Source organism: Alnus glutinosa, chromosome 9 (assembly GCF_958979055.1).
Source record: "Alnus glutinosa chromosome 9, dhAlnGlut1.1, whole genome shotgun sequence".
In the NCBI taxonomy this organism is placed as follows: Eukaryota; Viridiplantae; Streptophyta; class Magnoliopsida; order Fagales; family Betulaceae; genus Alnus; species Alnus glutinosa.
Window position 1 is genome coordinate 10882798 of NC_084894.1, and position 14854 is coordinate 10897651.

General features: G+C 40.7%; 1 protein-coding gene across 3 annotated transcripts in view; it reads left to right on the forward strand.

Annotated features, from left to right (window-relative positions):
• The window catches only part of LOC133877432 (structural maintenance of chromosomes protein 3), a 67459-nt gene that overhangs the window by 19730 nt on the left and 32875 nt on the right, over positions 1-14854 (forward strand). For all 3 annotated transcript variants that reach the window (XM_062315727.1, XM_062315726.1, XM_062315728.1), the window contains exons 7-13: positions 948-1027; positions 1144-1222; positions 1364-1481; positions 1553-1728; positions 6265-6510; positions 6610-6731; positions 13048-13192. In XM_062315727.1, coding sequence (XP_062171711.1) covers positions 948-1027; positions 1144-1222; positions 1364-1481; positions 1553-1728; positions 6265-6510; positions 6610-6731; positions 13048-13192 — 966 coding nt within the window. The remainder of the gene's footprint in view (positions 1-947; positions 1028-1143; positions 1223-1363; positions 1482-1552; positions 1729-6264; positions 6511-6609; positions 6732-13047; positions 13193-14854) is intronic.

Below are 14854 nucleotides of genomic sequence, written 5' to 3' on the forward strand. Positions count from 1 at the left end.
TGGACCCCCTTCGAACAAAGGGATGTTCTATGTTAGCTCCTTTTACAGGGTACTTGCATGTAATGATGGCATTCCTTTTACTTGGAAGAGTATTTGGTTGACCAAGGTGCCTTTGAAAACCTTTTTTTTTTCCCGCTTGGTTGGCGGTCCTAGGAAATATCCTTACCATGGATAATTTTAGGAATCGACATGTCACTGTGGTTGATTGGTGCTGCATGTGCAAGAGGAATGGGGACTCTGTGGACCATCTTCTTCTCCATTGTGAAGTTGCTTAGGCTGTATGAAATGCTTTCTTTTGTCGCTTTGGGCTGTCCTGGGTTATGCCTAGTTGGGTGGTTGATTTGTTTGCTTGCTGGTGGATGGGTGGTAGCTCTTAGAGTGTTTTAGTGTGGAATATGGCCCTTTTGCCTTTTGTGGTGCCTTTGGAGGGAAATAAACGATCAAAATTTTGAGGACTCGGAGAGGACATTGGAGGAGCTTAAGTTTTTTTTATTCTCTTTATGCTTGGACAATTGTGTTTTTAGCTTCTTTGGTGATTTTTTTCTTTTTCCGTTCTTTTTTGTCATTCTAGATGGACGTTTATCTTGTATACTTCTTGTGTACTTGGGTTGCGCTTTGCGCTTTTAATGATATTTCGATTACTTATAAAAAAATAATTGTGGTTTTATTAGTTCCTTTAATCTATTATCTTTAGTTTTAATTATTAATGTGGCTCGTGTGAAAGTAGATGCTATATACAAGAAACTTTTTTTTTTCCCCCTTTTAAAGCTTAAGTTATATTTTTTGGTACCATGTAATATTACATTTGTATAGTTGTAATCTGTGCTACCATTTCCCCCTTATTTTTTGTTCTAGAACACAACACAAGTGATGTATGTTGGACACTCGCTGGTATAGGTTGTTCTTGTTTGTGCACTATATTAGTATGCGCCTCCACCTCTTTTCAGGTTGATAAGGAGGAAGTGTGCTTGCGTCGAACAATTGGTTTGAAGAAGGATGAGTATTTCTTAGATGGAAAGCACATCACGTGAGTATTGAATGTTGTTTTGCAAAACACATTTCTATATCATACGTGACTACATTCATTAGCATCTTGCCCTACTTTTAAACGATGTAGCCTAAAATGGGTTACATGATTTGCAGGAAAACAGAAGTTATGAATTTATTGGAAAGTGCTGGGTTCTCACGCTCAAATCCTTACTATGTTGTGCAGCAAGGAAAGGTATGATTGTTTGATGTTTCTACTTAATTGAACTTCATTGTTATCATTTCATTCTGCTTGATGATTCATGTGGCACATGCTTATTTTCTTTTATCAATTTTTTAATCTCTCCTCTCCAATTATATCTGGACTGTTTCATAGATAGCATCATTGACATTGATGAAAGACTCCGAGCGGCTGGATTTGCTCAAGGAAATTGGTGGTACTCGAGTTTATGAGGAGAGACGACGTGAAAGTTTGAAAATTATGCAAGAAACGGGTAAGTCCTTTTTTCCCCTTTTCTGTTTTGTATGTGGATATATATAACTTTTTTTTTCCCATGTTAATCAGGAAATAAGAGAAAACAAATAATTCAAGTTGTTCAATACTTGGATGAGAGATTAAAGGAACTGGATGAAGAGAAAGAGGAACTGAGAAAATACCAGCAGCTTGACAAGCAGAGGAAATCTCTAGAATATACTATTTATGATAAGGAACTTCATGATGCTCGGCAGAAACTGGTGGAGGTCAGTTAATTTTAGATGCTTGAATGTATAATTTTTGTGTCATTATTGGAAAGTATTATTCTCTATTTTCATTTTCTTTATAAACTATAAATTCTTTTCACAAAGATGCATGCTTGTTCTGATGACATATTTGATTAGGATATGCAGTTGAAGAATTGACACGTCATTAACTAAGATAAGGAGAAAACAGTGATCAAACTGATTACTCTCGGGGAATCTCTCTCTCTCTCTCTCTTTGTTTTTTTTGTGGAGAAAATGCACTTTTTGTAACCATAGTAGAGAGCATGCCAGTTATACCCTCAGAATTCTTTTTCCTCCTCAGCAGGAGTATTAACAATGCTGTTCATTGTGTAGTCTTACGTGTTTTAAAAATTTGACACATCAAATACACAAATCAAGTTTTCACCCCCCTCCCGCCAGCCCTTTTTCTCTCAAGTCAAATGCCATGAATTTTCTATGATCCTTGTTTATTTTCGTCAACAGGAATTTTGTTTATTTCTGTCTTTGGATTTGAGAGAGGGGTTATTTGGGATATTTCCATGTGTAAGCCAAATCGTTTGAGATTGGGATTGGTGGTGCTCGTTTAGCAGAGAGAAGTAGAGATATTTTCCGAGCGCTGATCTTGGGAAGGCCGAGCGTGGTTTGGCTGACGAATTCAATGGAGGAGTTGATTAAAGGAGAAGACATTAGAGATTTTTGTAGGACCTTTCGAGTGGGAAATATGGCATATGTTATGCAGCGACGTGAAAACATTCACAGAAGGTTCTTGGAGGTGTCAGAATATGGTGGTGGACGGCAATGAAGCTTTTTTATAGTTTCGGAGGGTAGATATGGAAGTGGATAGGGTTACTGCTTATCTCAGATGAGGCGATTGGAGAAGTATTATGAGAAGAGAGGTGCGGCTGGGAACATAAATGGGGAGAAGTTTGGTGAGGTGCTGGTGTTGTTGTGGACGGTGGTCGTATGCTGAGGTGCTGGAAGGGAAAGGGCAGTCGCATAAAAGAGAGGTTGCGAGCATGGGCATTATGGGCATTTTTGAAAAAACAGATGGTTAAAAATGTGGAAAGTCTTGGAAGGGAGGAGGCACAATTACCGCCCGAAAATCATGCGGTGCAAGCTGGAGTGGTTGGGTTGAAGAAGACTGTTTTGGAAGGTGCGTTAAGATTTTAGATGTTAAAGAATATCTTGTTGTCACTTAAAAATGAATCTAATAGATGGCTGGGTATTTTAGAAATGGGCTTTGACTTAAATGGGGCCGGGGATATAGAAGGCCCAATAGAAGAAATATTAAAGGAGGTGAAAGGAAAGGTTGTGGCTGAGTCGTTTGGAGGGGAAGGAGAATTAGAGATGGGCCAAAATAAGTTTGGGCCTTTTACGAATAAGGAAATGGGCTTGAGTGGTTTAATAAGGGAGAAGCATGTTGAAGCCCAAGTATCAAATGTGAAGACCGTCGAGCTTGTGTTGAGCTTAACTATGTATTGTCATCAGATACCTCCTCAATAGACGATCTAGTCTAGAGTGAAGGCAACGGCCCTTGGCTCTACAACAGGAACATATTGGAGCGTGGAGTTGAAAACGGTGAAGGTATTTTTTGCAACAGATGGCGCTGATGTAGTCTCCTGGGCATACGGCCGGTCCTGTTAATGTCATGGCATTGAGTGTTCCTCCATTGGCTCTGAGTTTGAAGATTGTTGTCTTTGTTAGATACTTCCTGTGTACATAGGGGCGCCTCACGCTTTTAATGAGATTGGTATTATTACTTATATAAAAAAAAAGATTATATCATGGAGTGAAAGGCGTGAATGATAATGAGAAAAGAATGGAGATTAGAGGGCTTCTAAGGGAGTGGAAAGCTGATATTATGTGTCTGGATGAGACAACAATGAAGGTTATTACTAGGGATGTGGTTCTTGGTTTATAGGGTTGTAATCATGTGGATTGGTTGTATTTGGGTCAAGAGGGGCGTCAGGAGGTATTCTATTAATGTGGGATAGGCGAGTGGTGGAGGAAATTGAGGAATGTGTGGGGGTAGGTTTGTGGTAGCGTGTTCTTTCAGATGCGTTAATGAGAACTTCGAATGGGCATTTGCAGGTGTTTATAGGCCAAGTGATGATGTGGAAAGAAGGTGTCTTTGGGATGAGTTGGTGGGAGATGCTGTGGTGTATTGGGAGATTTTAACGTAGTCTAGTATCCTTGTGAAAGATCAGGCAACTCAAGGCAGACACAAGTGATGAGCCGATGGTTCTGAATTCATTTTTGTGTAGGGTCTCATGGATATTCGGTCGGCAGGGGGAGTTTCACGTGGTCTAATAATTGAGATGTTGAGGCATGGCCTAGGAGTGATAGATTCTTGCTATCAGAGTGGGTGGAATATTTTTTGGATGTTTCTCAGAGACGCCTTTCTAGATTATTGTCTGATTACTTTCCGTTGATGTTGGATTGTGGGGTGGGAAGTATTGCTAGTAAGTATTTTAAGTTTGAGAAAATGTGGCTGCAATTTGAGGGTTTTGTAGAGCATGTCAAAACTTGGTGGGGGTCCTATAAATATCAGGGTTTTCCTAGTTATGTGTAGGCACTGAAATTGAAAGCATTGAAATTTGATTTGAAGAAATGGAATGAGGAGGTCTTTGGTATGTAGGGAAGCGGAAGAAGGAGATGGTGGAGGGTTGAAGATGAAATATTGTAGAAAAATGACTTTTCTAGAGAGTTGGAGAGGAGTATTTTTCTTGAAGAAGTGAGTTATAGACAAAAGTCAAGGGCCCTTTGCCAAAGTCTTCTTGAAGAAATCTTCACTGTTTTCACTTGTAGACCTAAGTACACAACTACCCAATCCCTAAATAAATTAAAACAAAGTTTTGGACAACGAATGAGCCAACACAAATACGTAACAGTAAGAATGCATGGGTGGCATATCATATGCAGTTACGGAATGGAAACATTCATTGGAATATTTTCTTTACAAGATTTTTGCATGATTGGGAGGTGGAAGTGGTCTATGTTTTCTTTGAGTTATTGTATTCTCAAAGAGTAAGGCAAGGAGGTGAGGATAAAATTTGTGGATTCTTTCTAAAAGGAAATTGTTTGAAGTTAAGTCTTACCTTTAGGTTTTATCTACTCCGGTAAGTTCCCTTTCTCCTTGGAAGAGTATTTGAAAAGTTAAGACTCCCACGAAAGTGACGTTCTTTGTGTGGACGGTTGCTTTAGAGAAAATCTTAACTTTTGATAATTTACGAAAGATGAATGTTATTGTGGTGGAGTAGTGTTGTAAGTGTAAGAAATGTGGGGAGTCTATTGATCATCTTCTTCTTCATTGTGAGGTTGAAACAGAATTGCGGATTGCACTTTTCCAGTTGTATGGTGTTGCATGGGTTGTGCCTCAAAGGGTGAATGAGTTCTTGGTGAGTTGGAGGGAACAATTAGAAAACCGTATTACTTTGAAAATGTGGAGGTTGGCTTCTTTGTGTTTAATGTGGTGTTTTTGGAGACAGCAGAATGTAAGGCGCTTTGAAGATCGTGAGACTGTGATGTTAGAGTTGAAGAAGATGTGTTACAATCCCTTTATACTGAGAGAGTAGCATATAATAGTTTGCCGTTTCTATTTTTTCTGAGTTTTGGAGTTTTGTTCATATTTTTCTACACTTTAGGGTTTATCTTTGTATACTTCCTGTGTATTAGGGTTGTGCTCCTTTGGCCTTTTAATGAATTTGCATTACTTAATAATAATAATAAAAAAAGGAGTATTAACATGGAAATAGAGCTTCTCAGCTGGAAGAAATTATAAATGCTTAATATTAGCAGTTTGTGCTATGGGAATTAGGAGTCTGTGGATTGTGACAGATTCTACAATGAACGCATATATCTGTGGATTAGAGGGAAATTTGGGAGTTCCTTCCCATATCTTGGAGCCAGGTATTGCAGAAAATATAATGTATCTTTCTGCATAAGAAAAGGGGGGGAAAAAAAGAATATCAAACTGCACCATATAATCAATTAACAAATGGCTCTGTTACGAATATTTTTCGACATATCTAACTTGAGTGTGGTCATAAAAAGTGAGATAGTCTCATAGCTTAGTCAACTGACAGTCAACGGCCATCCTCCACAGTTTATCATGTATGTTTGAATTTATAGAAAACATATCTTACTTCACACTATTGTGCTTACTATGAAATGGAAATGTAATACACTTTCTAAATATGATTATTGACCAGCATGCTTTCCTTTTGTAGTATGAGTACATTTCTCACCTTGTTTTACTATGCTGTGGTTCTTTCTTTCGTCATGATCACTTACTGCTCTGCTAAACAAATAATCATTTCTTACATTTGTGTTCCCAACAATGATTTTAATCCCCTTTTAAGTGTGTCATTAAGCCCTCATTTCAGTCTCTTTGTTAAGACATTAAATTGATGTTTTGTGTTAGGGATCTAAACTTTACTGATGTCCTGTGCTGATGTCTTTTTGCTTACCTATAAATAATAATAAAAAGTAATGGCTTTCATGCTGAAGGTTATATAATTTTCACCTTGATTTTAGGTTGAAGAGGCACGAAACAAAGTTTCTGAAACATCAGCGAAGATGTATAACAGTGTGCTGGATGCCCATGAAAAGTCTAAGGACTTGGAGGAGACATTGAAAGATCTGACAAAAGAAGTTCAAGGTTTAATCAAAGAGAAAGAAGCAGTAGAAAAGAGACGGACAGAAGCAATAAAAAAGCACACAGAGCTTGAGCTTGATGTCAAAGACCTACAAGAGAAGATCTATGGAAATAACCGCGCGAAAGTATTATCATGGCCAATGGATATTGCTCTTCATAGATAGACACACACACACGCGCACACACAATCTTGCAAATGTTGATGCTAAACTTGCATGCTTCAGGAGGATGCTACAAGACAGCTTGGGAACCTACAGAAAGAAATTCAGAACTCAATGGATGAGCTTGACGAAATACATTCTTCTTATGAGAATCAAGTCAGAAAAGAAAAGAAGACCACAAAAAAGTATGTCTGTGGCAGTTAGTTGATACATGTTCTTCATTCTATGCCAACTTTCTAATGTCGGAATCTGTCTTTTTTCCCCATCAAGGATTCAATATATACATATATCTATATATGAATATTTAAGTATATACATGTGGCTATACTTATAATATTCTACGGCAGCGTGCCTCTTATTTGCAAAAACGGGTTTCTTTGGCCATCACCTCATGGTTAAGTAAATCTCTGTTTAGACAAACTGCAGCTGTTTTGTATAGGTGTTGTTTGTTCAAAAGATCAATCATGCTTACAAGTCAGTCCAAAAGATTTCCTTTTCCCTTTTATCCCTTCTAGTTTCATTGGAATATTGTTTTTTTACAATACCGATGCATGATTGAGAGGTGGAAGTAGTCTCTGTTTACTTTGAGTTGCTGTATTCTCAAAGTGTAAGGTAAGGTTGTGAGGATAAAATTTGTTGGAGTTTCTATGTGATGAGTTTCAATTAGAAATGCTTGGTCAATATAACTCTTATAGTATGCATAGAAATCTGATGGGTAGCGCGTGAGGTTAGTGTCGGTGCGTGGGGATTGTTGTGGAGGTCTACCATCAAAATTCTGTTTGCCAAGAGTAATCTGTCACGGGCAACACCGTTTTCTTGGTGGGGGGATGGGTTATTTAGGATTTTGTTATGTGGAATCCAAGTCTTTTGAGTTTCGGTTTGAGGTTAGTGGTGGGGTGGGGTTGGTTGAGAGGAGTAGATGTATTTTCGGGCAGTCATCCTAGGGTGGCCGAGTTTGTTCTGGTTGATGCAAGCAATGGAGGGGTTCATCAAGGGAGACGATTCCAGCGAGAATTGGAGAACTTGTCGTCAAGGAATCACATTGTACGTGGTGCAGAGACGAGGGAACAAGCATGGATGATTCCTTGAGCTGTTGGAGTATGGAGGGGGAGGAAAGCGAAGTTTTGTTGTTATCCCAGAAGGTAGCAACGGGAAGGGATGGTTGGACTGCTGGGTTCAAATGCAGAGGTTGAAAGGCTATTACGATAAACAACGTCAGGGAAGGAAAACTGAAGGGAAGCAAATTGTTGTAGCACCAGTAGTGACCAGTCTACGTCGAGATGGGCGTTCGTACGCGGCGGCGCTAGAAGGAAGAACGACCCGCGAAGCTATCCCAGATGCGCACAGGGGCAGTCTGGGCAATACGGGGTCTCGTCTGGAAGCAAAGATGGAAATCTCACACTCGAAGGCCGGTGATCATGCTGCAGGAGCGGGTGCACCTATGTTGAAAATGGGAGACATTATGAAGCTGAATATGGGAGATGCGAAGAATTTGGAAGATTTGAAGAGTTTCATAAGGTGTTTTAAGATGGCAGCCGAGCGTTGGTTGGGCCTGTTGAAGATGGGCCTTGAGAATAAAGATGTGGAGTCGTCAGGTGGGCTGCAGGTTGGGGTGGTGAGTGGGATTGTCAAAGCCCAATGCGAGGATAGGCTGAAACAAAAAGCCCTAGTGTTGAACAAGTCATGCGTAGATGAACACACAACCTGGTTGCAGGTGTATTCTTGCCGGTCACCTCGCAAGGTGATGCCTCAGTGGAGAGTTAAACCGGAGGAGCCGTGAACGTCGTCGGCTTCCAATCGTTAGCTGGCTTTTGAGGTGGTGCAGTTTGAGAGGGCCGAACTAGCTCCTGGGAGTGGGGCAGAGGTTGTTGTTGGCGTGGTGATGTTGGCAAGTATGAGTCCAGCTAGGCCTCAGGCAAATAACACCGAGAAGTGGTTTGAGGTCGTCAACGAGGTGGTTGAGGGTGGATATCTTGCCAAGGAAAAAGAAAAGGAAGTTTCGGCAGTTGATGGCAGCGCGTCGGTGTGTCTAGAGGTCGGAGGATGTGGGTCGGGGACAGATTATTTTGTAATAGAGGTTGGACAGTTTGGGGCCTTATCAGAACATGCCGTAGGGGCGAAGGGTAAGCTTGGGGTATGTTCAGAGTTTGCCGATAGTACTATTGGAGGAGTCTTGACACCGGTGACAGCAGGTTCAAGTGTGGCTATAATGGTGGGTTTGATAGACACGATTTATCGTGAAGTAGAGCATGATGAAATGAGGCTAGGCGATGGCTTTTCTGGGGGTGATGTTGAAGGGCCGCAACTGTTTGGCCAGATGGGAGCTATCATTACCATGGGTCATACTGGAGAGATGGGGTCTAAGTTCTTGTCTTCTATGGAGGCGTATGATGTTGAATCTGAAGTTTCCCTCTGACAAGATGTGGTTGATGGAGAAGGGGAAGAGTTGGAGGATAGTGGCCCACTATCAATTGTACCCTTGGCAGTGAGTGTAGGTAAGGAGCCCATCTCTAGTGTCTCTTCTAGATGGGTGGTTGAGCAGGTGAAGGGTTTTTACAAAGTCGTAGGGTTGTCGTGTAATTGTTTTGAGGATAAGTTGATGACACTTTATGAAGAGATTGAAGCTACTAGAGATCAAACAATAGCAGAGACTATGTCTACTATCTCCTCCACATCAGGGATGAAAGGCCAGCGGGAGAGAAAACGGTTGGATTGGTCCATTAATTATGATAGGAAGGGGGAACACTTAATTAGAAGGTGAGGAAAGTATAGGGGCTCTTCTCATGTTAATGAAGCCTAAAATAGTAATTTGGAATGTAAGAGGGCTCAATGTGCTGAATAAAAGAATGCGGATTAAAGGGCTCCTCAGAGAGTGGAAGGCAGATTTTGTTTCTTTGTTGGAGACGAAAATGGAAGTCATTACTGGGGCTGTGGTCCGGAGATTATAGGGATGCCAACATGTGGATTGGTGTTATATGGGGGCAAGTGGGGCCTCGGGTGGTATTTTGATTATGTGGGATAGACCGGTCGTTGAGAAGATTGATGAGTGTGTGGGAAGATAAACAGTTGATTGTTCTTTAAGCAACACCGATGATAATTTTGTGTGGGTGTTTGGGGGGTGTATGGGCCTAATGATGACGGGGGAGAGGAGTGTTTTGTGGGACAAGATGGCTGGTTTGATGAGTTGGTGGGAGATGCCATGGTGCTTTGGGGGAGATTTCAATGTGGTTAGGTTTCCTCGTGATTCTTGATTCTCTGCAGCTATGGCGGAGTTTTCGGAGTTCATTTTTGTGTAGAAATTAGTGGATCTACCTCTCCAAGGAGGTTAGTTTACTTGGTCTAATAGTCAGGAATATCAATTATGATCTAAAATTGACAGATTCCTATTATCTCCGGAGTGGGAAGAACATTTCCCTTAGGCGACACAGAGGCAACTGCCTAGAATTTTATCAGATTCCCATACCATTGGATTGTGGGATGCAAAGAGAAGGGAGCAAATATTTTAAATTTGAAAACATGTGGCTGAAATCTGAAGGTTTTGTGGAACAAGTAAACTGGTGGGCACCTTATGAGTTTCATGGCCTGTCTAGTTATGTTTTGGCAAATAAGTTGAAAGCTTTAAAGGTGGATTTGAAGAAATGAAATGAAGAGGTGTTCGGTGATGTGGGGAAGTAAAATGAGTTATTGGAGGGTATTCGAGATTTTGATTGTATTGATGAGGGTCGGGGATTAGTGGAGGAGGAATGGATGAGGAAGATAGATATGATTAAGGAGTTGGAAAAAACACTTCTTTTTTAAGAGATAAATTGGAGACAGAAATCTCTTGCTTTGTGGCTAAAGGAAGGGGACAATAATACGAAATTCTTTCATAGGATGGCCAATTCGCATCGTAGATACAATCACGTGGAATCTTTGCGGATAAATGGGGCTATGTCTAATAATTCCTTGGAGATAAAGGAGCATATAGTACATTATTATAACAAATTGTACACCGAGCAGAGTACTTGGAGGCTCAAGGTGGATGGGCTTTCTTTTTCATCTGTTAATGTGGAGGAAGGTATTTGTTAGAACAAGAGTTTGAGGAGCAGGAGGTGTGAGGTGGTGCGGAACTTGAAGGGTAATAAGGCGCTGGAACTGGATGGGTTCACAATGGCTTTTTTCAGAAGTGTTGGGATGTTTTGAAACAAGATATTATGGCTGTGTTTTCAGAGTTTCATAATCGATGTCATTTTGAGAAGAGTTTTAATGCAACATTTGTTTCTTTAATTCCAAAGAATACAGAAGCGGTGGATGTAAAGGATTTCAGGCCGATTAGTCTGGTGGGAGGGGTTTATAAACTCATTTCCAAGGTGCTTGCTAACAGGTTCAAATCAATATTGGGCAAGATTATTTCCAGTTCTCAGAATGCTTTCATTGGAGGTCAGCAAATTTTGGATTCAGTTCTCATAGCTAATGAATGCTTGGACAGTTGAATTAGGTCGGGGGAGGCTGGATTGTTGTGCAAATTGGACTTGAAGAAAGCTTATGATCATGTTAATTGGGATTTCTTGCTTTACATGCGTCGTGGTGTGTTTTGGGGAGAAGTGGAGGGATTGGTTAGAATTTTGTATATCTACGGTAAGATTTTCCATCTTGGTGAATGGCACTCCGTCTGATTTTTTTACGAGTTCTCGTGGACTAAGGCAAGGGGATCCACTTTCTCCTTTGTTGTTTGTGGTGGTTATGGAGGCATTAAGCCGAATGTTGAATGCGACGATAAACCAAAGATTATTGATAGGTTTTTCTGTGGGATCCAGGGATATTGAAGAATTAGTGGTGAATCATCAGTTGTTTGCGGATGACACTTTAATTTTTTGTGGTGCGCAGGCAGAACATGTTCGAAATTTGCAGTGTATTTTTCTTATGCTTTGAGGCCGCATCAGGGTTGAGGATCAATTTAGAAAAATCAGAACTTGTTCCCATCGGCGAGGTGGAAAATGTTGAAAATTTGGCTCACATCCTTGGTTGTCGAGTTGCATCTTTGCCGATAACTTATTTGGGTTTGCCGTTGGGAGCATCTTTTAAAGCTACTTCTATTTGGACTGGAGTCATTGAGAAAGTGGAATGTCGGTTAGCTAGTTGGAAGAAATTATATTTGTCTAAGGGTGGTCGGTTGACTCTGATTAAAAGTACTCTATCCAACATTCCTATGTATTATTTGTTGTTGTTCCCCATTCTTGTGAACGTGGCTCAGAGACTTGAGAGACTACAATGAGATTTCTTATGGAGTGGCATTGGGGATGAGGTAAAATTTAATTTAGTAAACTTTCACACAATTTGTACTCCAATTAAGGAAGGTGGTTTGGGAGTTCGAAATTTGATTCAATTTAATCGAGCTTTATTGGGAAAGTGGATGTGGAGATTTGCTAAGGAGCGGGAGGCTTTATGGAGATTGGTAATTGAAGTTAGGTATGGGAGTTTGAGGGGTGGATGATGTTCATCAAAGGTTGTGGGGTCTTATGGTGTGAGTGTCTGGAAATGTATTCAAAGGGGGTGGGATAATTTTTATAAGTTTGTGCGCTTGGAGGTGGGGGATGGGTATAATGTATGGTTGTGGCATGATCTTTGGTGTGGAGATAGGCTGCTGAAGCTTTGTTATCCAGTTTTGTTCAGTATTGTTTGATTTAAAGACGCTTGGGGGGTAGATAATTTGTCTTTGTTAGATGGAGTTGCACATTGGAATGTTGTCTTTACGCGCCTTGCACAAGATTGGGAGGTGGAGATGGTCCTTTCCTTATATGAGCGTTTGTATTCTCATCGGATTTGGCATGGAGCGGTTGACAAGTTAGTTTGGAGGCTCTCTAAGAGGGGGCATTTTGAAGTGAAGTCATTCTATAAAGCCTTAGCTTGTCAAGAGGTTTTCTATTTTCCTTGGAAGAGTATTTGGCGTGTTAAGGCTCCGTCACGGGTGTTGTTTTTTGTGTGGACAGCAGCCTTAGGAAAGATCTTGACACATGACAATTTGTGTAGGCGTCATATAGCGGTGGTTGAGTGGTGCTATATGTGCAAGAAGAGTGGAGAATCCATTGACCACCTTTTACTTCAGTGCGATGTTGCACGGAATAAATGGAGCTATTTTCTATTTTTTTTAAAAAAAATTTATTTATTTATTTATTTTTTTTGTGTTTTTGGAGTTTCGTTCTCCTTTTTCTACACTTTTGGGGTTATCTTTATACTTCATGTGTACTGGGGTTGTGTCCATCTGTACTTTGAATGAATTTTTTGCATTACTTTAAAAAAAGAAAAAGTTTCTTTAAATCTCTTTCTGGTTCTGTACTGTACTTTTTCATTGTCTGAACTCTGGGGTAGCAGTATTATGTATATTGATGCACCTATGCATGCATACTTTATCAAGTGCTCTTATCTTGCCAAAATGATTGTACTTGTGAGATCTGGAGAAATCTCCCTGCTATTTTAATTGCTAATATATTTTTCCTCATCAATATTTCTGATGACACGTAGAATAATGGAGCGTGAAAAGCAGCTTAGCATTCTTTATCAGAAACAAGGTCGTGCTACCCAGTTTCCAAGTAAAGCTGCTCGTGACAAATGGCTTCAAAAGGAAATTGATGATCTTGAACGGGTGCTTTCTACAAATTTGGTGCAGGTAAATGTTCACATTGATTTGTTCTAGGAAACTAGAATGCCATTTTGAATACTATATTTTTTTTTTTTTGATAAGTAATTTAAAATTCAATAAAAAAGCGCAGAGGGGCGCAACCCTAATACACGGGAAGTATACAAGAGAGCCCCTAAACAGGAGGAACAACTAATAAATTAAGAAAGTCTACAAAAGTAGAAACACCTAGGTGGCAAAGATGGGGAGCTATCCATAGATATAACGTGTTAAGAAGACGCTTCCTTAAAACCACCATTACCGTCTCGACATCTTCAAAAAGCCTCGCATTCCGCTCCCTCCAAATGCTCCACAAAACACAGTGAGGAACTAAACGCCAAACATTTTTTGCTAGGCCATGCCCTCGAAAAGCACCCCAAGTAGTCAACAAACCCATCACCGATTGTGGCATGACCCATTCAACTCCAAACAAAGAAAACACAAAACTCCAAAGCTCACGGGCGGTGTCGCAATGAAGTAACAGATGATCAATAGACTCCCCCTTCTTTTTACACATACAACACCACTCAATAACCACAATATTCCTCTTTCGTAGATTGTCATGAGTCAAAATTTTTCCTAAAGCTGCAGTCCATACAAAGAACGCCACCCTTGTCGGAGCCTTAGCACACCATATCTTCTTCCACGGGAATGATGGACCTTCTTTCCGACTAAGTGCTTCATAATATGACCTTACTTCAAAATAGCTCCTTGAAGAGAGGTTCCAAACTAACTTGTCACCCTCTCCTTGTCGAATCGGAGTGGAGTACAACCGCTCGAAGAAAGAGAGCACCATCTCCAACTCCCAGTCCTGTAATTGCCGCGTAAAGAGAACATTCCAATGAATATTGCCATTATGAACAGCCATATTATCTACCACCATAGCCGCTTTGTTCCTCACAAGACTATACAGAACTGGAAAACAAAGCTTCAAAGAAATCTCCCCACACCACCGATCATGCCAGAAACTGATATATGAGCCATCCCCTACCACACACCGAACATAATTACAAAACTTCTCCCACCCTTTCCTAATATATTTCCAAACCCCTACTCCATAGGAACCCGACACCTCAATAGAGCACCACCCACCCTTTAGGCTCCCAAATTTGGCGTCAATCACCAAACGCCATAGAGCCTCTCTCTCCCTACCATATCTCCACAACCATTTACCTAAAAGAGCTTGGTTAAACAGGGAAAGATTGTGAACTCCCAATCCACCTGAATGCAACGGAGTACAAATCCTGTTCCATTTCACTAAATGAAATTTGGCCTCATCCCCTATGCCACCCCATAGGAAATCCCTCTGGATTTTTTCAAGACGATTAGCCACCCTCAAAGGAATAGGGAACAGCGACAAGAGATACGTGGGGATATTGGACAGCGTGCTCTTAATAAGAGTCAACCGACCGCCCTTTGACAAATACATACGCTTCCAACCAGCCAGCTTCCTTTCCATTTTCTCAATCACCCCTTTCCAAGTACGAACGGACTTGTAAGAGGCACCCAAAGGCATACCCAAATATGTCATAGGAAGCGATCCAACCCTACAACCCATAAGATGGGCCAACCCTTCAACATCCTCCACCTCACCAATAGGAACAATTTCTGACTTTCCTAAATTAATCCTTAATCCCGAAACTGCCTCAAAAC